Raw genomic sequence first — 27,987 nt, forward strand, 5'->3', positions numbered from 1 at the left:
TGTTGAATCCATCTTGCTACTCCACCATTAATAACCAACCATTGAACCTTCTTAACCAAATTAACGCATTCCGCATTAACGGAAATATCCCACTCACGCCGTTACTCAGCTCTTCCGGGCACTGAAGGTGTCTCTTAAAAGAGCCTTTTGGTCATTAAATTAATATTTCGCCAAGTTACTTGCTCTTACTGTTCGCGCTGGTCATCTTGGGCGGCAGCACCCTGCCCTGAGCCATGGTCACTCTTCCCATCAGCCTGAATCTATGGAATTCTCTGCCAGTGGAGGCCAATTCACTATATGTTTCCAAGAGAGAGTTACACTTCGGTCTTAATGCTAAATAAATCAAAGGATATGGGGAAAAAAGCAGGAATGGGGTGCTGATTTTAGATTATCAGCCATGATCATATTGGATGGTGATGCTGGATTGAAGGGCCAAATGGCCTACTCCTGCACCGATTTTTAATGTTTTCTATGTCTTTCTAAGGTGGCTAAATCCCTGAGGCTTGACCAGGTGCATCCCAGGGCATTGTGGGAAGCCAGGGTAAAATTGCAGTGGATCTGGGAGATATACTTGCATCATTGTTAGGCACAGGTCATCTATTGGGGAAGTTGCTGCAGGGGATTTTGAGAACAGGGTCTACCAGCATTTGGACTGATTAGAGTTGGGAGGGGAGAAAACTGGAACAGGGCATGGCCCGTTGAGTGATAGGCAGATACAGGTGGGGATGGTTTGTGGGCAGATGGTTTCATTATTGAAATATTTAAAAATAAGAAAAGGTGAGTGATAAGGACAGAGGATGTGCGGATTGTGATAGAGGTTGTGATTAGGGAGGAAGAAAAACAAGGGTTGGGTTTGGGAATTGTTTGTAGATTAGTTACCTAAAACTGGTGAATTCAATGTTCATACCATCAGGTTGTAGGCTGCCCAAGCAGAATATAAAGTACCGTTCCTCCAGTTTGTGTGTGGCCTCACTCTGGCAATAGAGGAGGCCCAGCACAGAAAGGTCAGTTTGGGATTTGGAGTGGAAATTAAAATGGTTAGCCACTGGAAACTCCAGGCCTTGGTGGATTGAGCGCAAGTCTTCAGTGATACGGTCACCGAGTCTACACCTGGTCTTGCCATGCAGGAAGCCACAGCAGGAACACCAAATACAACAGAGGTGGTTAAAGGAGGTTAACATAAATCTTTGTCTCATGTTAAGGACAGCTGAGATAATAATAATAATAATAATAATAATAATAATAATAATAATAATAATAATAATAGATTTTATTTATGGGCGCTTTTCAAGAGTCTCAAGGACACCTTACAAAAATTTAGCAGGTAGAGGAAAAACATGCAAGGGGAATGAAATAAATAGTAGAGACATGACTAGTACACAAAGTAAAGACAGAATTCATTACAAAACACAATAATAAGGCAATTAATGCACAGATGAAAAGTGAGGGGGACGTGGGGCTAAGGATAGGCAGAGGTGAAGAGATGGGTCTTGAGGCGGGACTGGAAGATGGTGAGAGACACGGAATTGCGGATCAGTTGGGGGAGGGAGTTCCAGAGCCTGGGATCTGCCCTGGAGAAGGCTCTGTCCCCTAAACTGCGGAGGATGGACTTGTGGATGGAGAGGAGCCGGTGGCAGATGTGGGTTGGTAGGGGGAGAGGAGGTCAGTGAGATATGTGGGGGCCAGATGGTGGAGGGCTTTGTAGGTGAGGATCAGGATTTTGTAGGTGATCCGGTGGGAGATGGGAAGCCAGTGAAGTTGTTTGAGGACTGGAGTGATGTGATGCCAGAATTTGGCGTGGGTGATGAGTCGGGCGGCTGCGTTCTGGACCAGTTGGAGTTGGTTGATGTAGGTGGAGCTGATGCCAAGGAGAAGTGAGTTGCAATAGTCCAGTCGGGAGGAGATGAAGGCATGAATTAGTCTTTCAGCAGCGGGAGGTGTGAGAGAGGGTCTGAGTTTGGCGATGTTGCGGAGATGAAAGAAGGAGGTTTTATTGACATGGCGGATGTGAGGCTCAAGGGAGAGGGTGGAATCAAAGATCACGCCAAGGTGGCGGCTCTGGGATGATGGGGAGAGTGGTGTTATTGATATTGCTGTGTGTGGCTTTGGAGCCTATGAGGAGGAATTCTGTTTTATCGCTGTTGAGTTTGAAGAAATTATGTTGCATCCAGGTTTTTATAGCTGACAAACAGGAGTTGATATGGGAGAGGGGGTGGGGAGTTGTGGGGGGATTTGGTGCCAAGGTAGATCTGGGTGTCATCAGTGTAACAGTGGAAGTCCAGGTTGAAGTGGCGGAGTATCTGACCAAGGGGGAGGATGTAGATGATGAAGAGGAGGGGGCCGAGTACGGAGCCTTGGGGGATGCCTTGAGTGACTGTGGCTGTAGCAGAGGTGTGGTTGTGCAGAGAGATGAAGTGAGATCTGTTGGAAAGGTAGGAACGGAGCCAGCTGAGTGCAGAGCCTTCAATGCAGAGGTCTTTGAGTCTGACTCTGACATCGGGGGGGGGGGGGGAGTGCGGTGGGGAGATACGTTTTTTTGGCCTTCCATCACAGCGAGGTGATGGATGTTTATGTAAATTATGTTGTGTCTTGGGTCTTTTTGTTTGTAATGTATGGCTGCAGAAACGGCATTTCGTTTGGACCTCAAGGGGTCCAAATGACAATTAAATTGAATCTTGAATCTTGGTGCGCAGGATGTTATGGTTCACTGTATCGAAGGCAGCGCTTAGGTCGAGGAGGATGAGGATGTTGAGGGAACCAGAGTCAGCAGAGGTGAGGAGGTCATTGAGGACTTTGAGGAGAGCAGTTTCTGTGCTATGGAGGGGGCGAAAGCCAGATTGGAGGGGTTCAAGTAGGTTATACGCAAGGGGGTGGGAATGAAGTCGCGACGCAACGATACGCTCCAGGTGGATCGTTGGAGATCCTTGGGTTAATGTGAGGGACAAGTTCGAGGCACAGGTGTTACATCTCCTGCGGTTGCAGAGGAAGTAGCTGGGAAAGGGTTGGTTTGGGTGGGAAGGGATGACTGAACCAAGGAGTTGCAGAGGGAGTGGTCTGTTGAAGGCAGAAAGGGATGAAGATGGGAAGCTGTGACCGGTGGTGGGATCAAAGTGACGGTAGCGGAAATGTCAGAGGATGTTGTGTTGTTTGTAGAGTCTGGTGGGGTGAAAGATGAGAATCAGGGGATCTCTGTTCTATCTGGTGGCAGGGAAGTGAGTGCAGAACTACAGGACACAAAGGATATAGGGGCAGGATGGAAGGAGGTGTACAGATAACATTGTAAGTCAGTAGGTATGCAGTAGATGCCAGTCTATTGCCTGTCCCCTGTGATGGAGACAGAGAGATCAAGAAGGAGAGAGGTGTCAGAAGTATGCCACGTGAATGAGGGCAGGGTAGAATCGATCGTAAAACTCTCTGCCACAAAGGGTAGTTGAGGCCAGTTCATTGGCTATATTTAAGAGGGAGTTAGATGTGGCCCTTGTGGCTAAGGGGATCAGGGGGTATGGAGAGAAGGCAGGTACGGGATACTGAGTTGGATGATCAGCCATGATCATATTGAATAGGCTCGAAGGGCCGAATGGCCTACTCCTGCACCTAATTTCTATGTTTCTATGTTAATAGAATGATGAATGGTTTCTGCACGGGTGCAAGGGACAGTCCCGATGCAATCATCGATGCGGCAGGGAAGCATTTGGGGCATGTTGCCAGTGCACATTTGGAACAAGAATTGTTTGACATAACCAACAATAGCTTGGGTCCGTGCAAGTGCTCATGGCCACACCTTTAACCTGACGAAAGCGAGGAGCCAAAATAGAAGTTACTGAGGGGAGGACAGCTTCTGCCAGGCAGACAAGGTTGTTCATAGAGGGGAACTGATTGTGTCTCTGTTCAAAGTAGAACTGTAAGGCCTTTCCTGGTGGGTGACGGAGGTGTAAAAGGATTGGACGTTCATAGTAAAGATTAAATTGAATTCAATTAATGTTATTAGCCAAGTATATATACATGCAAGGAAATTGGTAGCAAAGACATGAAGGCAGATGATTATCTAAATGGTGTCAAGTTGGGAAAAGCAGAAGTAAAACAGGATCTGGGGGTCCTTGTTCATCAGTCAACGAAAGTAAGAATGCAGGTACAGCAGGCAGTGAAGAAAGCGAATGGCATGTTGGCCTTCATAACAAGAGGGGTTTAGTATACGAGCAAAGAGGTCCTTCTGCATTTGTACAAGGCCCTAGTGAGACCACACCTGGAGTATTGTGTGCAGTTTTGGTCCCTTAATTTGAGGAAGGACATTTTTGCTATTGAGGGAGTGCAGCATAGGTTCACAAGTTTAATTCCTAGGATGGTGGGGACTGTCATATGCTGAGAGAATGGAGCACCTGGGTTTGTATACTCTGAAATTTAGAAAGATTAGAGGAGATCTTATTGAAACATATAAGATTATTAGAAGTTTGGACACGCTAAAGGCAAGAAACATGTTCCTGATGTTGGGGCAATATCAGAAGAACCAGGGGCAACATTTTAAGAATAAGGGGTAAGACATTTAGAACAGATAAGGATTCACTTTTTCACACAGAGAGTTGTGAGTCTGTGGAATTCTCGCTCAGAGGGTGGTGGAGGCCGGTTCTCTGGATACTTTCAAGATAGCTTGATAGGGCTTTTTAAAGTTAGCAGAGATTGGCAGTCACCGATGTACAATGTTGAGTAGAGTGACAACCGCAAGGAAGAAGCTGTTCCTGGACCAGCTGGTTCGGCAACGGAGAGACCTGTAGCGCCTCCCGGATGGTAGGGGGGTAAACAGTCCATGGTTGGGGTGAGAGCAGTCTTTGGCGATGCTGAGTGCCCTCCGCAGACAACGCTTGCTAGATATATCCTAGGTAAGGATATAGAATACAGAACAAATCTGGTTTACTGCAAGGCTGACAGTTGTTTTTCACGCCATTTCTGTGCGTACTAAAAGCATTTGTTGTAGGTGAAAGCAGCGACTTTACAAAGGAGGCGAAGAGCAAACAGCGGGCGCGGTTTTCTCGGGTCGTGTACACATAGTCATTATGAGATTTACAACATAAACAGATCTACCCGAGACATTGCTGTATCTGTTCCCAGGATGAGACATTCCATACCAGGGCATCGGAAATGTCCTCGTTCTTCAGGGAACAGGGATTCCCCTCAGCCACCATAGATGAGGCTCGCACCAGGGTCTCATCCATACCCCGCAACACTGCTCTCTCTCCCCATCCCCGCACTCGCAACAAGGGCAGAGTCCCCCTGGTCCTCACCTTTCACCCCACCAGCCGGCAAATACAACACATAATCCTCCGCCATTTCCGCCACCTCCAACGTGACCCCACCACTCGCCTCATCTTCCCATCTCCCCCCATATCAGCCTTCCTCCCTCCACAACACCCTTGTCAATTCTTCCCTTCCCTCCCGTACCACCCCCTCCCCTGGCACTTTCCATTGCAACCGCAAGAAATGCAACACCTGTCCCTTCACCTCCCCCCTCGACTCCATTCAAGGACACAAGCAGTCGTTCCAGGTGCGACAAAGGTTCACCTGTATCTCCTCCAACCTCGTCTACTGCATCCGCTGCTCTAGATGTCAGCTGATTTACATCGGGGAGACTAAGCGAAGGTTGGGCGATTGTTTCGCTGAACACCTCCGCTCAGTCCGCAATAACCAACCTGAACTCCCGGTGGCTCAGCACTTAAACTCCCCCTCCCATTCCCAATCCGACCTCTCTGTCCTAGGTCTCCTCCATTGCCAGAGTGAGCAACACCGGAAATTGGAGGAACAGCACCTCATATTCCGCCTGGGTAGCTTGCGTCCTGATGGGATGAACGTTGAATTCTCCCAATTTTGCTAGCCCTTGCTGTCTCCTCCCCTTCCTTAACACTCGAGCTGTCTCCTCCCATCCCCCCGCCCTCGGGCTCCTCCTCCTCCCTGTTTCCTTCCTTCTCCCCCCACCCCCCATTAGTCTGAAGAAGGGTTTCGGCCCGAAACGTCGCCTATTTCCTTCGCTCCATAGATGCTGCTGCACCCGCTGAGTTTCTCCAGCAATTTTGTGTACCCGAGACATTGGATCAGCGGCGTGAGATTCCGCTCAGTAATAGCGAGCGTGGAACGTTGCTAAATAAAGTCCCGCTGATAGCCCGGGCCGCCACTGTAAAGATATAATGTACAGCTGGGTACAGCATGTGAAGGATAAAACAACCCAGTGACCCAGACATTAATTCAGGACAATTCACGGTGTCTGTGGAAGGGCCGAATAATGACGTGTGACGCGGGGGAACTGATCAATAAAGGAGTTTGTTCTTGGGGAGACGAGAACACGTCACAAGGGGATTCACATGGTAACCGGGTCCGCCCGGGACACTGGAGCCCGTGGGGTCAGACTCCGATCGGCAGCTGTGACTGCGGTACCAGTTGTGGTAAGAAAGGCCGGGACCATAATGTAACAGGACAATGAACAGGAGGACACAGCTCTTTCCACAGCCGGGTTGGTGGCTCTTAAAAGAGCCTTTTGTTGTCCTTGGTTCCGAGTTTAAGCGCGCTCCCCGCGGATGCGGCGGGCCAGCTGGATGTCTTTGGGCATGATGGTGACTCGCTTGGCGTGGATGGCGCACAGGTTGGTGTCCTCAAAGAGCCCCACCAGGTAAGCCTCGCTGGCCTCCTGCAGGGCCATGACGGCCGAGCTCTGGAAGCGCAGGTCTGTCTTGAAGTCCTGAGCGATCTCACGCACCAGGCGCTGGAAGGGCAGTTTACGGATGAGCAGCTCGGTGGATTTCTGGTAGCGCCGGATCTCCCGCAAAGCCACGGTGCCGGGCCGGTAGCGGTGAGGCTTCTTCACTCCGCCCGTGGCTGGAGCGCTCTTCCGCGCCGCTTTGGTCGCCAGTTGTTTGCGAGGAGCTTTCCCTCCAGTCGATTTACGCGCTGTCTGCTTGGTCCGGGCCATTGTGCTTCAACACTTGTATTACAGCGTAAAATAGAGGCACTGGAATGACGGAGCCGGCTCTGGAGCCGACTTTTAAAGCCTTGTTGAAGGGCCGGCCCACAGCGTGAGATTGGCTGTAGTACAGATGCAAACATGTCGTTCCCGCGCTGCGATTGGCAGCAGCTCAGTCAGCAACTGGCCGCCAGTTTCAAGTCTGAGGTCGGCGGGGAAAATATTATTTGTGACCATATACAGAGATTTGTGAGCGGCGGGCGGAGCTCAGACAACCAGTGAGGGCAGGCACACTGTAGTGTGGTTGGCTACTGGATCAATTTCAAATTGCCCGCCAATTTAACAGCGAGCGGGAATCGAGGTAAATACTCCCTTGCAATTGTGAATGCAGCACTATTTTGTACCTACCAACTTAATTTCGAATTAATTTAAATCACCTCCGTAAACCACTAAGTCTGAATATGCGGTGCGGATTTACAGACCCGATGTGGAAACTGACGGTATTCAGATCTACCTGAGACGAGATAAACCACTGCTTCCCGGGGAAGTTTCGAGTCGATCTTTATGTTGCTGGATTTACAAAGCGTTAAGTGGCAAAAGGGATAGCCTCTATGATCTTTGGCCTGGAAAATGCTCTACTATAAGCCTATACTTCAGATACGATCAGTCTGAAGAAGGGTTTCGGCCCGAAACGTCGCCTATTTCCTTCGCTCCATAGATGCTGCTGCACCCGCTGAGTTTCTCCAGCATTTCTATGTACCTTCGATCTTCCTGCATCTGCAGTTCCTTCTTTAATACTGTAAGCCCCTCCTCAGTTTAAACTTTCAGAAAATCTGCCGAACATCAACTTTCCTCATCCCAACCGCTGAAAGTAAGAATTAATCAAATGCATGCGGCCGTCGGGCAATAACTAAAAGTTCATTCAGTACATAATGTGATCATGCTCCAGATCACTGCTCCCTCAGTGAAATGGTGGGTGGCTCTTAAAAGAGCCTTTGTTTTGTCGATTGGATAAAGGGAAGAATCGTTTAACCGCCGAAGCCATACATAGTGCGGCCCTGGCGTTTCAGAGCGTACAACACATCCATGGCAGTGACCGTCTTACGCTTGGCGTGCCCGGTGTAGGTGACCGCATCCCTGATCGATGTTGCATTATTTAAAATTGAGTGGGTTGATGTAATATCAGCGGGGCCGAGTTATTTTTCACGCTTTAATGCTGTTTGCTGTCGGTAAAAGCAGAGGGCTTCATAAAGGGGCCGAGGTGACGTGGTTTGCTCGGGTGGTGTACACACATTTTGAGTCGTTATGAGATTTATAACATAAACAGATCTACCCGAGACGTTGGATCAGCGGCGTGTAATTCCGTTCAGCAACAGCGAGCGCGGAACCGTGCTAAATAAAGTCCCGCTGATAACCCGGGCTTCCACTGTAAAGGGAGAAGAAACAGCTGTGCAAAGCACGTGAAGGAAAAAAAACAACCCAGTGACCAAAAGGCTGTTTCAGAGCCACTCGCTGTTTTTGTAAAGCTCCGGAAAAGGCAATAAAGACGTGTTATTGAGATCAGAACGTGTCACAAAGGGTTTCACATGGTAACCGGGTCCGTCCGGGACACTGGAGTCCGTGGGGTCACTGACTTCCAGTGCCAGAGACCCATCTTTGATCCTGACTAAGGGTGCTGTCTTTACGGAGTTTGTACGTTCATCCCGTGACCTGCATGGGTTTACTCTGGGAAATATATTGTTTCCCTTTTCAAATACCTAGATTGATCTGAACCCCACAAGCTGATGGTGTAGTAAATTCCAGAGATTCCCTTAGGCTTGTGCAGGGGTATTCATGTCTTTCTGCACAACAACGGAATATGTGGCCCTATACAGTAGTGCTGGGTTGTTGCAGTCTGTGACCTTTCATTATGAAGCCTTATGGTATAAGCTCAGTGCTTGTCAAACAGTGTTGTGATTTCCATGACTGTCTGTCTGTCTTTGCTCTTTGTTCTTGTGTCTATGTGGGCCAGGGTTGTGTCAGCTTTCTGTCAATCTCCTTAATTCCTATCTTCTTCCAAACGATAGGCCACAGCCTTCCCAGTTTCACACATGCTACTCGCATTTTTCCTACGGATACGATAAATCTCTTCCCGTCACATTACAACCTATATTTCCCAAGTTAATAATCTTTTAAAAACTTATCAAAATATTCAAGTTTTTCAAGTTCTCATTTTGAAGGAAATAATACCGACTGACGTCACAATTCAAGGGTGTGGCCTCAATTGGTGGAAGCGAAGCACTGTGATTGGTTGCTTCAAGGTCCAATCAAAGGGTTGATTGACACCGACCAATGACAATGTTCGTTTTCCCCAATCCCTCATTAGCATAGGGCGGTGGTGCAGTCTATGTAATCCGCGCTCGGGTTGAGTTCCCTACATTTGTGCAAAGATCCTATAGCAATCTGTGCATTTGTGTGTCCAAAGCCGACAGACGAAATGCCTGACGCACCGAAAGTGAAAGTGGCCAAGAAGGGCGCCAAGAAAGCCGTGTCCAAACCTGCAGGCAAAGCGGGTAAGAAGCGCAGGAGGTCGAGGAAGGAGAGTTACGGCATCTACATCTACAAAGTGATGAAGCAGGTTCACCCCGACACCGGCATCTCCTCCAAGGCCATGAGCATCATGAACTCGTTCGTCAATGATATTTTCGAGCGCATCGCGGGTGAGGCTTCCCGCTTGGCTCATTACAACAAGCGATCGACCATCAGCTCCCGGGAGATCCAGACCGCCGTGCGCCTGCTGCTGCCCGGGGAGCTGGCCAAGCACGCCGTGTCGGAAGGGACAAAGGCGGTGACCAAGTATACCAGTTCGAAGTAAAGATTCTCAATCCTGATGAACCGAAATTCCAAAGGCTCTTTTAAGAGCCACCCACAATCTCACTGAAAGAGTTGTAGCTTTATTTCGACATCGAATTGTTGCAGAATTGTATGGGGACTTTTGGAAACACAGGTACAATATGTTGAATTGTGATTATGTTTATCAAACTGCGGCCCGATTGTTCCCTGAATGCCGCTTTTCCTGAGATCACAACAGGTTCAGTCACAGAATCACTTGACGCCGTAATCTCGCATCCGAATTCGCTTTATGAACTGACCCGACATAATTTAACGCTGTGTTATTTACACAGAAACCCGCCCGCTGTTATAATCCGTGAGACGCATTTGCTCCGTTCGATTACCAGTTAATGGAGATAGAAGATTAAATTGACGAGCGAAATGGGGTACGCAAAATCTGAGTTCTCGAAAAACAAATACATTATAATTTGTTTTTGGAGATTATTGGGAAAACATTTTTGGCGGACTTTCTCAAACTTGGGGTCCGACGGTTGGTTTCCACGCATCCTGACCAGATGTATCCCAGGACATTGTGGGAAGCCAGGGTGAAATTGCAGTGGATCTGGGAGATATACTTGCATCATTGTTAGGCACAGGTCATGTGTTGGGGAAACATTATTGCTTTAGAGACTGAAGGTATTTTGATATGTGGAGGGGACTTCAATGTGGTCATGAATCATAATTTCGATACAACAAGCCTAAAAAAAAACAAGATGCATCTGACCAAGTTTATTAACACATCAGTGCAGGAAATGGGCCTAATTGATGTTTGCAGAGAACTTCACCCTTTAGAAAGGGACTACACACACTAATCAGTTCCTCACTCAGCCTACTCCAGGATTGACTACTTTTTAATGAATACAGATGAAAGCCACAGGATCACAGAGTGTAAAATCGGGGTGGCAGATGTATCTGATCACAGTGCGATCAGCTTGACAGTACACCTGAATAGTAGAAAAATAAATGCTGTTTGGAGGCTCAATGTGGGTATTTTGAATAATAAGGCAAATGTGGAACAAATAAGGGAAGAGATAAAAAGGTACATAGAAGAGAATGATAATGGCAATGTGGATCCTGTAATACTGTGGGATGCTATGAAGGCAGTTATACGTGGAAAGCTGATCGCCCTGACATCATCACAAAAAAAGGCCCGACTGGCTACGTATGGACATAAAGTAGAAAAATTGAAAGAATTGGAGAAAAAACATCAAAACACACAGGATCAGTTGGTACTAAAACAGATTAAGGAAATAAGGGGGGAGATGAGATCCTCAGGGGAGATATGGAAAAAAGGACAAGATTTGTAAAGCAGACCTATTATGAAGCAGGACCAAAAGCAACTAGACTCCTGGCCAGGCACCTGCGTAAACAGCAGGCCTCTAATACAATTCATAAAATAATAGATCCTAAAACCAATCAATTATCACATGAGCCAGATGAGATAGAAAGAATATTTGAAGAATACTATAAGAAACTCTATTCTAAACCACCATCAGCTGACGAAAGGACAATGAGAAGTTTTCTTAACTCACTCAACCTGCCATCCATTGGTGAGACACAATATAATACTATTACGTCACAATTTACAGTTAAGGAGCTGGAAGCTGCAATCAGTAGACTTAAGGCGAGACTACAAATTATTTACCTCAATCATTTGCAATAGACTCGAGACTTTTGTACCAGATCTGATTAATGAAGTCCAAACTGGATTTATTCGGGGATGTCAAACACAGGATAATATTAGAAGAACCCTCCACATTGTGGATAATGCTCAAAAAAAGGATACAAATATGGTTCTGGTCATTTAGATGCAGATAAAGCCTTTGATAGTGTTAGTTGGGTGTTTTTTATGAAGTACTAAGGAGATTTGGTTTCAATGAAGATGCAATTTGGTGTATTAAATCAATATATCAGGAGCCTACAGCTAGGATTAAGGTAAATGGAAACATATCAAAAAGGATCCAGTTAGAGAGGGGCACAAGGCAAGGATGCTGTCTTTCTCCTACTCTCTTTGCTTTGTATATTGAACCCTTAGCACAAGCAATAAGGCAGAGAGAAGACCTGTAGGGGGGTCAAAATAGGGTGCGACTCTCGGCAGCAGCGGCCTCTGCAGCCCATCTGCGTTTTTATTATTTTTTGTCTATGGTTTTATGTAGTTTTTGTTATTTTTTGTTGGGGTGTGTGTGGGGTGGGAGGGAGGGGGGTAACTTTTAATCTCTCCCTGCACGGGAGACCCGACCTTTTCTTTGTTGGGTCTCCGTTGTCGTTGGGGCTGCAACGAAGAGAGGCCTCCAACAGGAAAAGACCGGGGGCTCTGGTGCCGACGATTCGCCTCGCCGTCGCGGAGCTGGCCGAGTCCGGAGCGGCGGTGGAGTGCTGCTGCTGCTGCTGCTGCTGTGGCCCGACCTCCGGAGATTTGGAGGCTGCGTCTGCGGGTCTGGCGGACGGCGGCACCGGAAGCCCGCGGGTCACAGGAGGGAGACCGCTTTTCAGGGCTCCCGCAACGCGACTTCTCCCGCCCGAGTTGCGTGGTCAAAGAGCTTCTGGAGCGGGGCCTTACAGCACCGCCCCGCGCGGCTTGGAATGGCCGCGGGATTCTGCGAGCGCACGCCGGCGGCTCCAACATCAAGACCCAGTGTGCGACCTTGCACCACCCGGCGTGGCTTTAATGCCCGCGGGACAATCGCCATCGCCAGCCGGGGGCTTTGACTTTGACTCTGACATCTGGGGGGGGGGGGGGGGGGGGGGGGAAGTGCAGTGGAGAGATAAGTTTTTTTGGCCTTCCATCACAGCGATGTGATGGATGTTTATGTAAATTATGTTGTGTCTTGGGTCTATTTGTTTGTAATATATGGCTGCCGAAACGGCATTTCGTTTGGACCTCAAGGGGTCCAAATGACAAATAAATTGAATTGAATTGAATTGAATTGAAAGAACATATCATTGGTCTTTTTGCTGATATCATTATTTTTATTGAACGACCAGCTATCTGTCTCCCAATTCTAATGAACCTATTTGAAACATATGGATACTACTCGGGGTATAAACTGAATATAACAAAAACACAAATTATTTCATTCAATTATTGTCCATCCCAACAAATCAGAGATGCATATAATCTGAAATGGAATTCTAAAACAATACAGTATCTTGGTGTAACTATAACCAAAACACATTCCAACTTGTTTGAAACTAATTATAACAAAATTGAAGAAAACATTAAAAAGGATGTTGAAAGGTGGTTTTCCCTTCCTCAAGACTTCAGTGCCAGAATACAAACAGTAAAAATGAATATCCTACCTATCCAACTATATTTATTCCAATCTCTCCCAATTAATGTTCCCCAAGATAAATTCATAGCCTGGGATAAAACGATCTCTAGATTCATTTGTAATAGCAAAAAAACAAGAATAAAACTAACAACACTTCAACCGCTGAAAAGCAAGGGTGGAATGGCTTTACCAAATCTGAGGAAATACTTTTATGCAGCTCAACTCAGACCTCTGGCTTGTTGGTGTAGACTTGACTATGAATCTCGATGGCAAGAAATGGAAAGGGAGATACAGGGTTACCAGACCCAGATTTTGCTGGGAGACAAATATCTGAGAGGGGCTTTGAAACATGCTATGGATCCAATAGTAGCATTTACTTTAGAAATATGGAATGTTTTAGTGGAAAAATACAATTTAAAAAGAGGGGTTTACACATTGAAGTGGTTCGCATATGACTCAAAGTTTAAGCCAGGTGTATGATTCAAGATTCAAAGAATGGGCACAAAAAGGCATAACGGCAATGTATACAGTTTCAGATAATGGCGAGTTTATGAGCTTCCAAGATTTAAAGTCAAAGTATGGTCTTGAAAACAAAGATTATTTTAGATACTTGCAATGAAGAGACTACTTCCGGGTCTACCCCAACCAGAAGCCCTGGATGACCCGGGAGGTCCAGCGGCTGTTGAAAGAGAGGAACACCGCTTTTAGGTCTGGCGATAGGGCTTTATACAGCACGGCCCAAGCCAACCTGAAGAGAGGCATCAGAGAGGCCAAATCAAACTACAGGAGGAAGATAGAGGACCACCTAGACAGTAACAACAGCAGGCAAGTGTGGCAGGGGATCCAGTATCTCACCAACTATAAGACCAACCTTGGAGCTGTTGAAGGTGACGCCTTGTTGGCAGAGGAGCTGAACCACTTCTTTGCTCGCTTTGAAGTGGAGCCACCCGAGACAGCCACATCACAGCACATGGTCCACAGCAGCCTAACCCTCAAGATAGAGGAGCATGAGGTGAGGCGCACGCTGCTGGCCATCAATCCAAGGAAGGCTACTGGACCTGACGGCGTCTCTGGACGTGTGTTGAAGGACTGCGCAGACCAGCTGGCTGGAGTCAGTACGAGGATTTTTAACCAGTCTCTGGCCCAGTCCACTGTTCCACCCTGTCTGAAGTCCTCCACCATAGTCCCCTTGCCCAAAAAAAACAACATCTCCAGCCTCAACGACTACCGGCCAGTTGCACTCACATCAGTGGTGATGAAGTGTTTTGAAAAACTGGTCCGGAGTCATATCACATCACTCCTGCCCCGAAGCTTTGACCCCCACCAGTTTGCGTATAGAGCAAATAGATCTACAGATTACGCTGTAGCCACAGCTCTCCATGCTGCACTGTCTCACCTGGAGCAGCGGGGGAGCTACGTGCGGATGCTCTTTGTGGACTACAGCTCTGCTTTTAATACCATCCTTCCCCACAAACTGGTGGACAAACTGGGGGACTTGGGACTTCCACACTCCACCTGTACGTGGATAAATAGCTTCCTGTCGGGTCACAGCCAGATAGTCAGAGTGGGCCATCATACATCCACGGCCCTCAGCCTCAGTACCGGCTCTCCACAGGGCTGCGTACTGAGCCCCCTGCTCTACACCATCTACACACATGACTGCACCCCCGCCCACCACAGCAACACCATTGTCAAATTTGCGGATGACACTACGGTGGTGGGACTCATCTCCTGGGGGGACGACTACGCCTACCGGGATGAGGCGGAGAAGCTGACAGTGTGGTGTGAAGAAAATAACCTGCTCCTCAACACCTTAAAGACAAAGGAATTAATAATAGACTTTAGGAAGAATAAAACGGACATGGTACCATTGATTATCAGAGGGGACTGTGTGGAGAGGGTGGTGAATTTCCGCTTCCTGGGAATCCATATTGAGGAGGACCTGACGTGGAGCGTGAACACCACTGCGCTGCTGAAAAAGGTCCAGCAGAGACTGCACTTCCTGAGGGTGCTCAGGAAGAATAACATCACTCAGAGACTGCTGCTGTCCTTTTATCGGTGCTCCATGGAGAGCATACTAAAACACTGTGTATGCGTGTGGTACACCAGCTGCACAGCGGCTCAGAGGAAAGCGCTCCAGAGGGCCATTGACAACGCCCAGAGGATTGTCGGCTGCCCTCTCTTTACCTTGGAGGACTTACACAGTTCCCACTGCATCAAAAAATCCCAGCGTATTATAAAGGACATTTCCCACCCCGGACACTCCCTGTTTGAACTGGTGCCGTCAGGCAGACGGTACAGATCTACAAGGACAAGTACGAACAGACTAAAAAACAGTTTTTACCCCACTGCTATAAAAGCACTAAATGTAGCCGCCAAGGAATGCAGGGGCGATACATACTAAGGGACTGTGGCACACTGTGAAATCGACAGAAGGATGGAGGGTTGGGTGTTTATGCGTGCTATTTTCATGATATTTATTTTACTTGTTTATCTTTAAATATTTTATCTTGTATGTACCGTTAGCTTTTAGAAATGTTTGAATGGTGCACTGACTGGCTGACATTTTTAAATTTCGTTGTACATGGTTCAGGTTACAATGACAATAAAGAAACTATTCTATTCTATTCTACTTTACAAAAGAGATAAGGCCAGAATTAGATGAAAGTTCAAATAATGTGATCAAGGTGATTGTGGATGCATATAAACAGAAGGGGTCTCGGGTCATCTCTGCTTTCTACCAAGCTCTGGTGGGAAGTGGGGGAGAATCAACGCTCTACATCAAACCAAAATGGGAAGCAGAATTAAAGATTCAAATAACAGAAGATGAACGGTATCTAATGTGTGAAACACAGTGTTCATCAACAAACTCACTTGTATGGCGAGAATGTTTGCTGGAAGAATCTATCTCGCTTTTTTATAACACCCAAAATAAAAAGCAGACAACTTGCTGTCCAACAACACAGTTGGAGGCTGTGTGGGAGTATGGAGGCAGACCACTTGCATATTTTCTGTAACTGTGTAAAGATAAGGCCATACTGGGAAAGTGTTAATGCAGTTGTAAAAAATATCTTGGGTTATAAAATCCCAAATACCTGCCCTGTGATGTATCTGGAGCGTATTAAAGATATTGTAAAAATAGAAGATACATATTTGATTGCAGCAAGTAAGAAGGCCATTACCAGGCAGTGGCTTCATGAAAAAGTCCAAAACAGGAACAGTGGTTAGAAATTGTGCGAGACATCTTTAATATGGAGAAATTGACATATTCATTGAGAGTCAAGGAGAATTCATTTGAGAAGATCTGGGAAAAATGAACTGTTTATTTGAGCCATGACACCAATTAGATAAATGCCGAGCTAGATATGGGAAGATTGTGTTATATAGAACTAGATGGTATGTTTGTGTGAATATTGAATTATCTCCAGATAACTAATCAATGTAATGTTTTTTTTTTTTAATTTGGTAAGTGAACCACACGGTTATTCCTATTTTTTATTTATTTACTTCTTTTTTTTCCCCCTATCTACTTATTTTTTTAATTTTAATTGTTGTTTTTCTTATTTTGTTTTACTTATGGTGATAGTGTTGCACTGTTTTGTATATATCTCTGAAAAATCAATAAAAATTTAAGTGAAAAGGTGACGGTAGCGGAAATGGCAGAGGATGATGTGTTGTATGTAGAGGCTGGTGGGGTGAAAGATGAGAATCAATGGATCTGTTCTATCTGGCGGCAGGGGAGTGAGTGCAGAACTACACGACACAAAGGTTGGAAGGAGGTGTACAGATAACATTGGAAGTCAGTAGGTTTGCAGTAGATGCCAGTCTATTGCCTGTCCTCTTTGAGGGAGACAGAGAGATCAAGAAGATGGAGAGGGGTTAGAGGTCGGCCACGTGAAAGAGGGCAGGGTAGAATTAATGGTAAAGTTAATGGAATCAATGGTTTCTGCACGGGTGCCAGAGACAGTCCCGGTGCAATTATTGATGCGGCAGGGAAGCATGTGGGGCATGGTGCCAGTGCACATTTGGAACAAGAATAGTTTGACATAACCAACAAAAAGGCGGAATAGCTTGGGTCCGTGCAAGTACTCACGGCTACATGTTTAACCTGAAGAACGTGAGGAGCCAAAAGAGAAATTATTGAGGGGAGGACAGCTTCTGCCAGGCAGACAAGGTTGTTCATAGAGGGGAACTGATTGGGTCTCTGTTCGAAGAAGAACTGAGGCCTTTCCTGGTGGGTGATGGAGGTGTAAATGGACTGGACGTTCATGGAGAAGATTTAATTGAATTGAATACATTTTATTAGCCAAGTATTATGTATACATACAAGGAATTTGCCTTGGTGCTTTGCCTACAAGTATCAACACAATATGCAGTAGACAATTAAAAATAAAACATAAAACATAATTTAGATGAGCCAATGGGGTGTTAGAAATTGCAAGTTATTCAAGAGGTGGACGTGTCAGATGTCTCCAATGGTGGTCGGGAGGGACTGGACAAGGACAATAGAGAAAATTAATTGGGTCTATGTCCAGGGAAACCAGAGAGCCTCACGACCTTCCTGGAGGAGTATTGAGGTGTACGGGGCCTGGACATAGCAGAGGGATTACAAGGAATGTTGATGAACAGACATTGGGGTCTGACATAGGATGCAGCCGTGCTCACTCTCCTAGGTAAGGATATAGAATATAAACCAGAAACAATCTGGTTTACTGCAGGGCCGACAGTTGTTTTTCGCGCCATTTTCTGTACATACTAAATGCATTTGTTGTCGGTGAAAGCAGCGTACTTCACAAAGGAGGCGAAGAGCAAACAGCGGGCGCGGTTTTCTCGGGTCGTGTACACATAGTCGCTATGAGATTTACAACATAAACAGATCTACCCGAGACATTGGATCAGCGGCGTGAGATTCCGCTCAGTAATAGCGAGCGTGGAACGTTGCTAAATAAAGTCCCGCTGATAGCCCGGGCCGCCACTGTAATGATATAATGAACAGCTGGGTAGAGCATGTGAAGGATAAAACAACCCAGTGACCCAGACATTAATTCAGGACAACTCACGGTGTCTGTGGAAGGGCCGAATAATGACGTGTGACGCGGGGGAACTGATCAATAAAGGAGTTTGTTCTTGAGGAGACGAGAACGCGTCACAAGGGGATTCACATGGTAACCGGGTCCGTCCGGGACACTGGAGCCCGTGGGGTCAGACTCCGCTCGGCAGCTGTGACTGCGGTGCCAGTTGTGGTAAGAAAGGCCGGGACCGTAATGTAAGAGGACAATGAACAGGAGGACACAGCTCTTTCCACAGCCGGGTTGGTGGCTCTTAAAAGAGCCTTTTGTTGTCCTTGGTTCCGAGTTTAAGCGCGCTCCCCGCGGATGCGGCGGGCCAGCTGGATGTCTTTGGGCATGATGGTGACTCGCTTGGCGTGGATGGCGCACAGGTTGGTGTCCTCAAAGAGCCCCACCAGGTAAGCCTCGCTGGCCTCCTGCAGGGCCATGACGGCCGAGCTCTGGAAGCGCAGGTCTGTCTTGAAGTCCTGAGCGATCTCACGCACCAGGCGCTGGAAGGGCAGTTTACGGATGAGCAGCTCGGTGGATTTCTGGTAGCGCCGGATCTCCCGCAAAGCCACGGTGCCGGGCCGGTAGCGGTGAGGCTTCTTCACTCCGCCCGTGGCTGGAGCGCTCTTCCGCGCCGCTTTGGTCGCCAGCTGTTTGCGAGGAGCTTTCCCTCCGGTCGATTTGCGCGCTGTCTGCTTGGTCCGGGCCATTGTGCTTCAACACTTGTATTACAGCCTGAAATAGAGGCTCTGGAATGACGGAGCCGGCTCTGGAGCCGACTTTTAAAGCCTTGATGAAGGGCCGGCCCACAGCGTGAGATTGGCTGTAGTACAGATGCAAACATGTCGTTCCCGCGATTCGATTGGCAGCAGCTCAGTCAGCAACTGGCCGCCAGTTTCAGGTCTGAGGTCGGCGGGGAAAATATTATTTGTGACCAAATACAGAGATTTGTGAGCGGCGGGCGGAGCTCAGACAACCAGTGAGGGCAGGCACACTGTAGTGTGGTTGGCTACTGGTTCAATTTCAAATTGACCGCCAATTTAACAGCAAGCGGGAACCGAGGTAAATACTCCCTTGCAATTGTGAATACAGCACTATTTTGTACCTACCAAATTAATTTCGAATTAATTTAAATCACCTCCGTAAACCACTAAATCTGAATACGCGGTGCGAATTTACAGACCCGATGTGGAAACTGATGTTATTCAAACGGGAAAGTTTCGAGTCGACCTTTGTGTTGCTGGATTTACAAAGGGGATAGCCTCTATGATCTTTGGCCTGGAGAATGGTCTACTATAAGCCCCTCTTCAGTTTAAACCTTCAGAAAATCTGCCTGACATCAGCTTTCCTCATCATAAACGCTGAAAGCAAGAACCAATCAAAATACATGCAACTATCGGGCAATAACTAAAAGTTAATTCAGTACAAAGTGTGATCATGCTCCCGGTCACTGTTCCCTTTGTGAAATGGTGGGTGGCTCTTAAAAGAGCCTTTGTTTTGTCGATTGGATAAAGGGAAGAATTCTTCAACCGCCGAAGCCATACAGAGTGCGGCCCTGGCGTTTCAGAGCGTACACCACATCCATGGCAGTGACCGTCTTACGCTTGGCGTGCTCGGTGTAGGTGACCGCATCCCTGATCACATTCTCCAAGAAAACCTTCAGCACCCCACGGGTCTCCTCGTAGATCAGACCCGAGATTCGCTTGACACCGCCACGCCGAGCCAGGCGGCGGATAGCTGGTTTGGTGATGCCTTGGATATTATCACGTAAAACTTTGCGATGCCGTTTGGCTCCGCCTTTGCCCAGTCCTTTGCCTCCTTTCCCTCTGCCAGACATGATATTTCTTCACTCAAGTCACTGTACAATAAAAGGTCGAATGCTACTAACTCCTTTTATAAACAGCGCCCCGACCTGGTCGAGAATCGCAGAGAGACAGGCGAGAAGGGGAGGAGACAGAGTCAGAGTGACAGACAGAGCAGGGAGCGGCCTCTCACCCCTAGCTCCAATCCCCGGTTTTCTGCAAACGCCAATTTGCAACGGTTTGCCGACAATACGCCAGAGATTCAGCGCCCCGCAAACTTTCACAGGCACGGATTCCACATTAAAGAGCAAACATAAATGTATCTGTCTAGATGCATTGACAATTAATTTACCATCAGTGTTGCAGTTTCACAGAGAAGCCTTAAACTGCGCCCAATCACTGTGTTTATTTACGACAACAGGGACGGGGCAGTGAATTACCGGGGAGCCCAGGTTTAATGGGAATTATTTCCCGTTGGCACCGAGACTCGTCCCGAGACTGTAACCCTTGATTCAGGATCTGCTCTTTTAGGGACGATGCGAGTGGCTCTGAGAAGAGCCGTTGGGTTTAGGTATTTACAAGTTGATCGGTTTAATTCATTTTCTTGTCGTTTTTTTCAGGACTTTCGCCGCTGGTTTCGGCTTCGGCGCTTTTCTCGACGTCTTGACCACTTTCACCTTTGTTACTGGAGACTTCTTGGGGCTGTTGGGCGCCGCCTTCTTGGCAGCTGATTTCTTAGCCACCGGTCTCTTAGGTGTTGGTTTCTTGACCACAACTCTCTTGGCGGGCGATTTCTTGACCCCAACTCTCTTGGCGGGTGATTTCTTGTTTACCGTTTTCTTGAACATTTTCTTTGCCGGTGGTTTCTTGGGCGAGTTTTTTTTGACGGTCGGATTTTTGGTCTTCGAAACCTTGGACGCTGGTTTCTTGGCTTTCTTTGCCATTTTCACGACGCCTTCTTTCGCCGCGGCCTTGAAGGAGCCCGAGGCGCCCTTGCCCTTGGTCTGAACCAGGGAACCGGTTTCCAATTTCCTCTTGATGGTCACCTTGATGAGCTTGTGGTACTTTTCAACATCGATACCACTGGCGGCCAGTCCCTTCGATACCGCCACCAGGGACATTCCTCGCCGTTCGTGGCAATCCGCAACAATCTTGTCGATCCGTTCCCCCAGCTTGGGACCGGCGGTCTTTTTCCGGGCGGCCGCCGCCTTCTCCTTGGGAGCCTTGATTTGGGCGGGCGGAGGAGCCGCTTCAACGACTGCGGTCTCGCTCATATCAGCAACTCTGCACAAGTTATCTCTCACAGTCAGGACTGGGTGAGAAATGAAACGAGAGGCGGCGGCACAGAGCAATTTAAAGGCAGAGAGCGGACGGGGTGGAAACATCCTGTTGGCAGCTCACAGCGCCACTGTGTTTCTCTCTCCTCAAAAAGTCTCCGATTCTCTTGAAAATCGGACACCTTTGTGTCCCAGACTGCCCCTTGTCCGTCCTGGAGGATGGAAGGTTTGCTTTAGAGAAAGTTTGACCAGAATTAAATACAGCACTTTCCATTTAAACTGGTGTCATTGCCGCGCTGAGCGAGTTCTCTGCCCCGATCGCTGACATACTCGCCGCTTTTCGACTGAAATGTTAAAACTAACTAACACGTTGCGGTTCTTTCGCACCCCAGGATTGAGATCACTGGCGGGGCGAACTTGTGACCGGGACACATTTTCATTTTCCACCGGGGGGGCTGGGAAATCCGGCGATATGATGGCACCCACAAACACAGTGACATCAGTCTAAATCGCGGGCCCCTTTAACATGTAGAAACGAGGAACCGCAGTTGCTGGTTTACCAAAATAGACACCATGTACTGGAATAATTCAACGACTCAGACAGCATCCATGGAGAAAATGGATGAGACGTTTCGGTTCGGCATATGCTTCAAACTTTCACCCCTTTAATATGCTCCCTCACATGGAGTCATACAGCACGAACAAGGCCCTGAGGCCCAACATGCTTCTGGCTACCAATATGCCCCGTATACACTTGTCCCACCTGTCTTCTTTTCACCCATATCCCACTAAACATTTCCAATCCATGTACCCGTCCAAATGTCTTTTAAAAGTGATTATATTACCTGTCTCAAACTACCTCCTCTGGCACCTGATTGGACGGACCTACTACCCACTGTTTGAAAATGTTGCTCCTCTGTTTCTCATTGCATCTTTACCCTCTTCCCTTAAACCTCTGCCTCCTGATTTCTCTTGATTCTTGATTCTTAATGTAAAGATATTGTACATTGTATCTGTTCTTCTCATCATTTTATACACCTCAATAAGATCAACCTTCAGCCTCCTGCACTCCAAGGAACCTAACCTGTCTCTCACTGTAGCTCAGGCCCTCAAGACCTGGCAATAGACTTGTGAATCTTCTCTGCACTTCCAGCTTAAAGACATCCATCTAAAGGCAGATTGTCCAAAACTGAACGCAATACATAATTGCAAGATCGGCAACATATTGTAAAACTGTAATATAAAATCCCAACTTCTATACCCGGTACCCTGACTGATGAAGGCCAATGTACCATGGCATCTTGGCGCAATGGTAGAGTTGCTGCCTTAAAGCGCCAGAGACCCAGGTTTGATCATAATTATGGGTGCTGTCTGTACGGAATATGTACATTCTCCCCGTGATTGCCTGTGTTTTTTCCACACTTCAAAGACATATGGGTGTGTCTTTTAATTGGCTTGGTATGAATGTAAAATTGTCCCTAGTGTAGATAATGTGAATGTGTGGTGGGCTGAAGAGCCTGTTTCCGTGCTTTATCTCCAAACTAAACTAAACTACGGAAACCCTTCTTGGTCCTCCTGTCTGTCTGTGATATCACTGTCAGGGTATGATGTACCTGTAAGCCTAGATCTCTCTGTTCTACAAAACTAACCATGCCCCAGCTATTCACTGTGAAGGTGCTGCCTTGGTATGACTTCTTAAACTGCAAAACCTCACACTTATCTGCAATAAACTCGATTAAGCAAGCGATCAACAGTCACTTATCCAGCTGATCAAGATGCTGCTGTAATTTTTGATAACTATTTATACTATCTATGATACCATCCTGTTTAGTGTAATCGGCAAACTAACTCTTCATGCATTGTACATAAAATCAATCAAATAAACCACAGAGAAATGGCCCCCACACTGAGTCCTGAGGCACACCACTCGTTACAAGCCTCAATCCGAAAATAAACCTCACTCGATCACTTTTTTCCTTCCATGAAGCCAACTCATGAAAGAAAGCTTGCGGGGAATATAAAAAAACTGACTGAAAAAGCTACTTCAGATAATTGAAGAGGAAAAGGTTAGTGAAGACAAATGTAGGCCCTTTACAGTCAAAAACAGGTGAATTGATAATGGGAAACAAGGAAATGGCAGATCAGTTAAACAAGTACTTTGGTTCTGCCTTAATCATGGAAGACACAAACAATCTCCCAGAAATACTAGGGGACTGAATATCTAGTGGGAGGATGGAGCTGAAGGGAATCCACATTAGTCAGGAAATAGTGTTTGGTAAACTATGGGACTGAAGGTGGATAAAGCCCCATGGTCGGATGGTCTGTATCCCGGAGTACTCAAGAAGTTGGCTCTAGAAATTATTTGTGATCATTTTCCAATCTCTTCTCGACTGGATCAATTCCTGTGAACTGGAGGGTAGCCAATTTTAAGAAAGACTACACTTTATAATAAAGGAGGTAGAGAGAAAAGGGGTAATTATAGAACAGTCAGCCTTCGAGCAGTAGTGGGGAAAAGGCTAGAGTCTATTGTTAAATATGTTATAGCAGCGCATGTGGAAAGCAGTGAGCAGATTTGTCAAAGTCAGCATGGATTGATGAAGCAAAATAAGGCTTGACTAATCATCTGGAATTTTTTGAGGATGTAACAGGTAGAGAAGATTAGGGACAGTGGATGTGGTGTATCTGAATTTCCAAAAAGCCTTTGACAAGGTCCCACACAAAAGATTAGTGTGCAAAATTACAGCACATGGTAGTGGCGGTAGGGTATTAGAAACAATAGACAGGAGTAGGCCCCGCGAGCCAGCACCGCCATTCAATGTGATCATGGCTGGTCATCTCCAGAATCTTCTTGGAATTTTTGCGGACATAGAAACATAGAAAATAGGTGCAGGAGTAGGCCATTCGGCCCATCGAGCATTTTGCCACACCATTATCCACTTGCCACTTCTCTGCCCACACTCCCAACCTGTCCAATTCCTTCTGCAGAGTCCCTGCTTTCTCTTCTCTCCCTGGCCTTCCACTTATTTTCATATTATCTGCAAACTTGGCCCTAAGCCATCAATCCCCTCGTCCAAATCATTAATGTACAACGTGAAGAGTAGCGCCGCAGCACCAATCCCTGCGGAATTCCGCCCAATCTCTGGCAGCCAAACAGAAAAAATCCTTGTTTATTGCCACTCTTTGTTTTATGTCATCCAGCCAACCTGCTATAGAAAGATAGAAAATAGGTGCAGGAGTAGGCCGTTCAGCCCTTCGAGCCATTCAATATGATCATGGCTGATCATCCAACTCAGTATCCTGTACCTGCTTTATCTCCATACGCCCTGATCCCTTTAGCCACAAGGGCCACATCTAACTCCATCTTACATATAGCCAATGAACTGGCCACAACTACATTCTGTGGCAGAGAATTCCAGAGATTCACCACTCTCTGTGTAAGAAAACCTAAAATATTTCCCCTTTATCCTTAAACTGTAAATCCTTCTTCTGGACTTCCCCAGCATTGGGAACAATCTTTCTGCATCTAGCCTGTCCAACCCCTTAAGAATTTTGTAAGTTTCTATAAGATCCCCCCTCAATCTTCTAAATTCTAGCGAGTACAAGCCGAGTCTATCCAGTCTTTCTTCATATGAAAGTCCTGCCATCCCAGGAACCAGTCCGGTGAACCTTCTCTGTACTCCATCTATGGCAAGAATGTCCTTCCTCAGATTAGGAAGATTATCCATTCAAGTATCTGCCCTTTGATGCTGTGCACTGATCTTACTCAGAAGCCTCACGTGTGGCACATTATCAAAGACTTTCTGAACATCTAAGTAAACAACATCTACTGATGCTCCTTTGTCTTTCCTGTTATTTACTTCTTCAAAGATTTCCATCAAATTTAGCCTATTTTATCATGAACTTCCAAATAGTCTGTAACCTCATCCTTTATAATGGACTAAAATCTTACCAAACTCCGAAGACAGACTAACCAGCCTATAGTTCAATTTTTCTACTTTGTTCTTTTTGTTAGGAGACCAAAACTGTACGCAATACTCCTGGTGTGCTATGAATGCTAACATACCATTCGCTTTCTTCACTGCCTGCTGCACCTGCATGCCTACTTTCAATGACTGGTGTACCATGACACCCAGGTCTCGGTGCATCTCCCGTTTTCCTAATCGGCCACCATTTATGTAATAGTCTACTTTCCTGTTTTTGCCACATTTACAATCTCTCCTTATTTAGGTCCTCGGTTCCCAAATGGGCCGAATGACTTTATGACCTTCCCACCTGCTTAAAAAGAGCAACAATAATACACCAACACCCAAGAAATCTAAGATGACACGTGTCAATGCATAGGCCAGTCCTGCTAGCTCTCCACTCTGCACTGGGCCACTTGTACTATAAGAGCATATGCGTCAAGCTGCTGTCAGGCTGTTACTACAGACCATAATTAGTATGAATTGACAACAACGCTTCCATCTTGATAGCCATTAGGCTGGAGCACCTCAGGGGTGTGTGCTCAGTCCCTTGATCTAATCACAGTATTCCATATGTGTGCCCAGCGGTGGTCAGCGAGGGTGGTGTGGACCCAGCTGAGGTCAGAGGAGGTGGCGTGGGCCCAGCAGGGGTGGCGTGGGCCCAGTGGGGGTGGCCTAGACCCAGTGGGGGTCAGCGAAGGTGGCGTGGGCCCAGCGGGGGTGGCGTGGGCCCAGCAGGGGTGGAGGGGATTAAGGTGGCGTGGGCCCAGCAGGGGTCAGTGTGGGTGGCGTGTGCACAGCGGGGGTGGCGTGGGCCCAGCGGGGGTGGCGTGGGCCCAGCGGGGGTCAGCGAGAGTTGCCTGGACCCAGGGGGGTTAGCGGGGGTGGCTTGGGCCCAGCGTGGGCGGCGTGAGCCCAGCGGGGGTGGCCTGGGCGCAGTGGGGGACAGCGAGGGTGGCGTGTGCGCAGCGTGTGTGGCATGGGCCAGCGGGGGTGGCCTGTGCCCAGTGGGGGTCAGCGAGGGTGGCGTGATAATGCACCCAATGCACCCCCCCCCCCCCTTCCAACGGCCATGTCCAGGACAAGGGGTCACAGTTTAAGGATAAGGGGGAAATCTTTTAGGACCGAGATGAGAAAAACATTTTTCACGCAGAGAGTGGTGAATCTCTGGAATTCTCTGTCACAGAAGGTAGTTGAGGCCAGTTCATTGGCTATATTTAAGAGGGAGTTAGATATGGCCCTTGTGGCTAAAGGTATCAGGGGGTGTGGAGAGAAGGCAGTATACTCAGTTGGATGATCAGCCATGATCATATTGAATGGCGGTGCAGGCTCGAAGGGCCGAATGGTCTAATCCTGCACCTATTTTCTATGTTTCTATAGCGGGTTGGCTGGATGACATAAAACAAAGGATGGCAATAAAGGAGGATTTTTCCTGTTTGGCTGCCAGTGACTGGGCGGAATTCTGCAGGGATTGGTCCTGCGGCGCTACTCTTCATGTTGCATATTAATGATTTGGACGAGGGGATTGAAGGCTTAGGGCCAAGTTTGCAGATAATACGAAAATAGGTGGAAGAGCAGGTAGAGAAGAGAAAGCAGGGACTCTGCAGAAGGAATTGGACAGGTTGGGAGAGTGGGCAGAGAAGTGGCAAGTGGATAATGGTGTGGAGTCATGCATTTTGAGAGTAGGAATAAATGCATAGACTATTTTTTATAAATACAGTGAGAATCTAGAAATCAGAGGAGCAAAAGGACTTTGGGAATCCTGCACCAGCACTCCCAAATGTTATTCTGCAAATCGGATCGGTAGTAAAGAAAGCAAACTCAATGCTACATTTCATTTCAAGAAGGCCTGTGTACAAAACTTGGACGTAATGCTGAGGTTCCATTAGGCGCTGGTACAACCGCATTAGGAATATGGTGAGCAATTTTGTTGAGGAAGGATTTGCTGGCTCTGGAATGGGTCCAGAGGACGTTTACAAGAATGATCCCAGGAATGTATGACCTAGCGTGTCCAAACCCTTAATAATCTTATATATTTCAATAATATATCCTCTCATCCGTCTAAATTCCAGAGTGATCCCAAGAATGTGTAGGTTAACCGATGATGAGCATTTGTCAGCACTGGGTCTGTACTTGCTGGAGTTTAGGAGAATGACAATTGAAAAATACAGAATAGTGAAAGGCTTGGATAGAGTGGATGTGGTATGTATGTTTTCATTAGTGGGAGAGTCTAGGACGAGAGGTCATAACCTCAGAATTAAAGGACCTACTTTTAAGAAGGAGATGAGGTTAAATGTCTTTAGTCAAAGGTGGTGAATCGGTGGAGGCCAAGTCAATTCATATTTTTTAAGGCAGAGATAGATAGATTCTTGATAGTACTAATCATGAATCTACCTATCTCTGCCTTAAAAAGTATCCAGCCTCACCACTGTACTAATGGGGAGAAGCCTGGAGAATGAGGTTAGGAGGATACTATAGAACAGCCATGATTGAATGGCAGAGTGGCCTTGTTGGGCCGAATGGCCTAATTCTACTCCTATCACTTATGACCTAATGAACTTCCCCACATAGGCCAGCTTGTCCCAACTACGCTAGCGCCACCTGCCTGCATTTGGCCCATATCCCTCCAAACCTGTCCTATCCATGTATATGTCTAACTGTTTTTTAAAAGTTAAGGTATTTCCTGTCTCAACTACCTCCTCTGGCAGTTTGTCCATACACCCACCACCCTGCTTGCGAAAAAGGTTCCCCTCAGTTTCCTACCAAATCCCCTTCCCTTCACCTTACACTTATGTCCTCTGGT

The 27,987-nt window shown here is 47.1% G+C and overlaps 4 protein-coding genes across 4 annotated transcripts; 1 reads left to right on the forward strand and 3 right to left on the reverse strand.

Annotated features, from left to right (window-relative positions):
* Window positions 1–6,518: 6,518 nt before the first annotated feature.
* On the reverse strand, window positions 6,519–18,958 carry LOC129715416 (uncharacterized). The gene is made up of 5 exons (XM_055665306.1): window positions 18,449–18,958; window positions 17,142–17,194; window positions 9,669–9,809; window positions 7,991–8,080; window positions 6,519–6,956 (listed from the first exon to the last, which is right to left on the reverse strand). The coding sequence occupies exons 1-5, from the start codon at window positions 18,851–18,853 to the stop codon at window positions 6,542–6,544; spliced, it is 1,104 nt and encodes a 367-aa protein (XP_055521281.1). The 5' UTR covers window positions 18,854–18,958; the 3' UTR covers window positions 6,519–6,541.
* LOC129715427 (late histone H2B.L4) lies at window positions 9,340–10,228 on the forward strand. Its single transcript, XM_055665318.1, has one exon. The coding sequence runs from the start codon at window positions 9,420–9,422 to the stop codon at window positions 9,795–9,797; it is 378 nt and encodes a 125-aa protein (XP_055521293.1). The 5' UTR covers window positions 9,340–9,419; the 3' UTR covers window positions 9,798–10,228.
* A 33-nt stretch (window positions 18,959–18,991) lies between the features above and the next one.
* LOC129715432 (histone H4) lies at window positions 18,992–20,361 on the reverse strand. Its single transcript, XM_055665324.1, has one exon. The coding sequence runs from the start codon at window positions 19,978–19,980 to the stop codon at window positions 19,669–19,671; it is 312 nt and encodes a 103-aa protein (XP_055521299.1). The 5' UTR covers window positions 19,981–20,361; the 3' UTR covers window positions 18,992–19,668.
* A 150-nt stretch (window positions 20,362–20,511) lies between these two features.
* Window positions 20,512–21,294, reverse strand: LOC129715419 (histone H1-like). Its single transcript, XM_055665309.1, has one exon. It carries the CDS (start codon window positions 21,217–21,219, stop codon window positions 20,542–20,544), a length of 678 nt encoding a protein of 225 aa, XP_055521284.1. The 5' UTR covers window positions 21,220–21,294; the 3' UTR covers window positions 20,512–20,541.
* Window positions 21,295–27,987: the final 6,693 nt, after the last annotated feature.

The sequence above is a fragment of the Leucoraja erinacea genome, unplaced genomic scaffold (assembly GCF_028641065.1).
Source record: "Leucoraja erinacea ecotype New England unplaced genomic scaffold, Leri_hhj_1 Leri_116S, whole genome shotgun sequence".
Taxonomy (NCBI): Eukaryota; Metazoa; Chordata; class Chondrichthyes; order Rajiformes; family Rajidae; genus Leucoraja; species Leucoraja erinaceus.

Bases quoted from the DNA above. Each gene is read 5' to 3' on its own strand.
- LOC129715427 (XM_055665318.1), top strand. From the start codon at position 9,420: ATGCCTGACGCACCGAAAGTGAAAGTGGCCAAGAAGGGCGCCAAGAAA.
- LOC129715416 (XM_055665306.1), bottom strand. From the start codon at position 18,853: ATGGCCCGGACCAAGCAGACAGCGCGCAAATCGACCGGAGGGAAAGCT. The intron at 17,195-18,448 runs GCTTAAACTCGG...CACGTTCTTCAG, and splicing joins GCCGCATCCGCGGGGAGCGC to GTTAAACATGTAGCCGTGAG. The intron at 6,957-7,990 runs GTATGGCTTCGG...CAAGTGTTGAAG, and splicing joins AAACGCCAGGGCCGCACTAT to CACAATGGCCCGGACCAAGC.
- LOC129715419 (XM_055665309.1), bottom strand. From the start codon at position 21,219: ATGAGCGAGACCGCAGTCGTTGAAGCGGCTCCTCCGCCCGCCCAAATC.
- LOC129715432 (XM_055665324.1), bottom strand. From the start codon at position 19,980: ATGTCTGGCAGAGGGAAAGGAGGCAAAGGACTGGGCAAAGGCGGAGCC.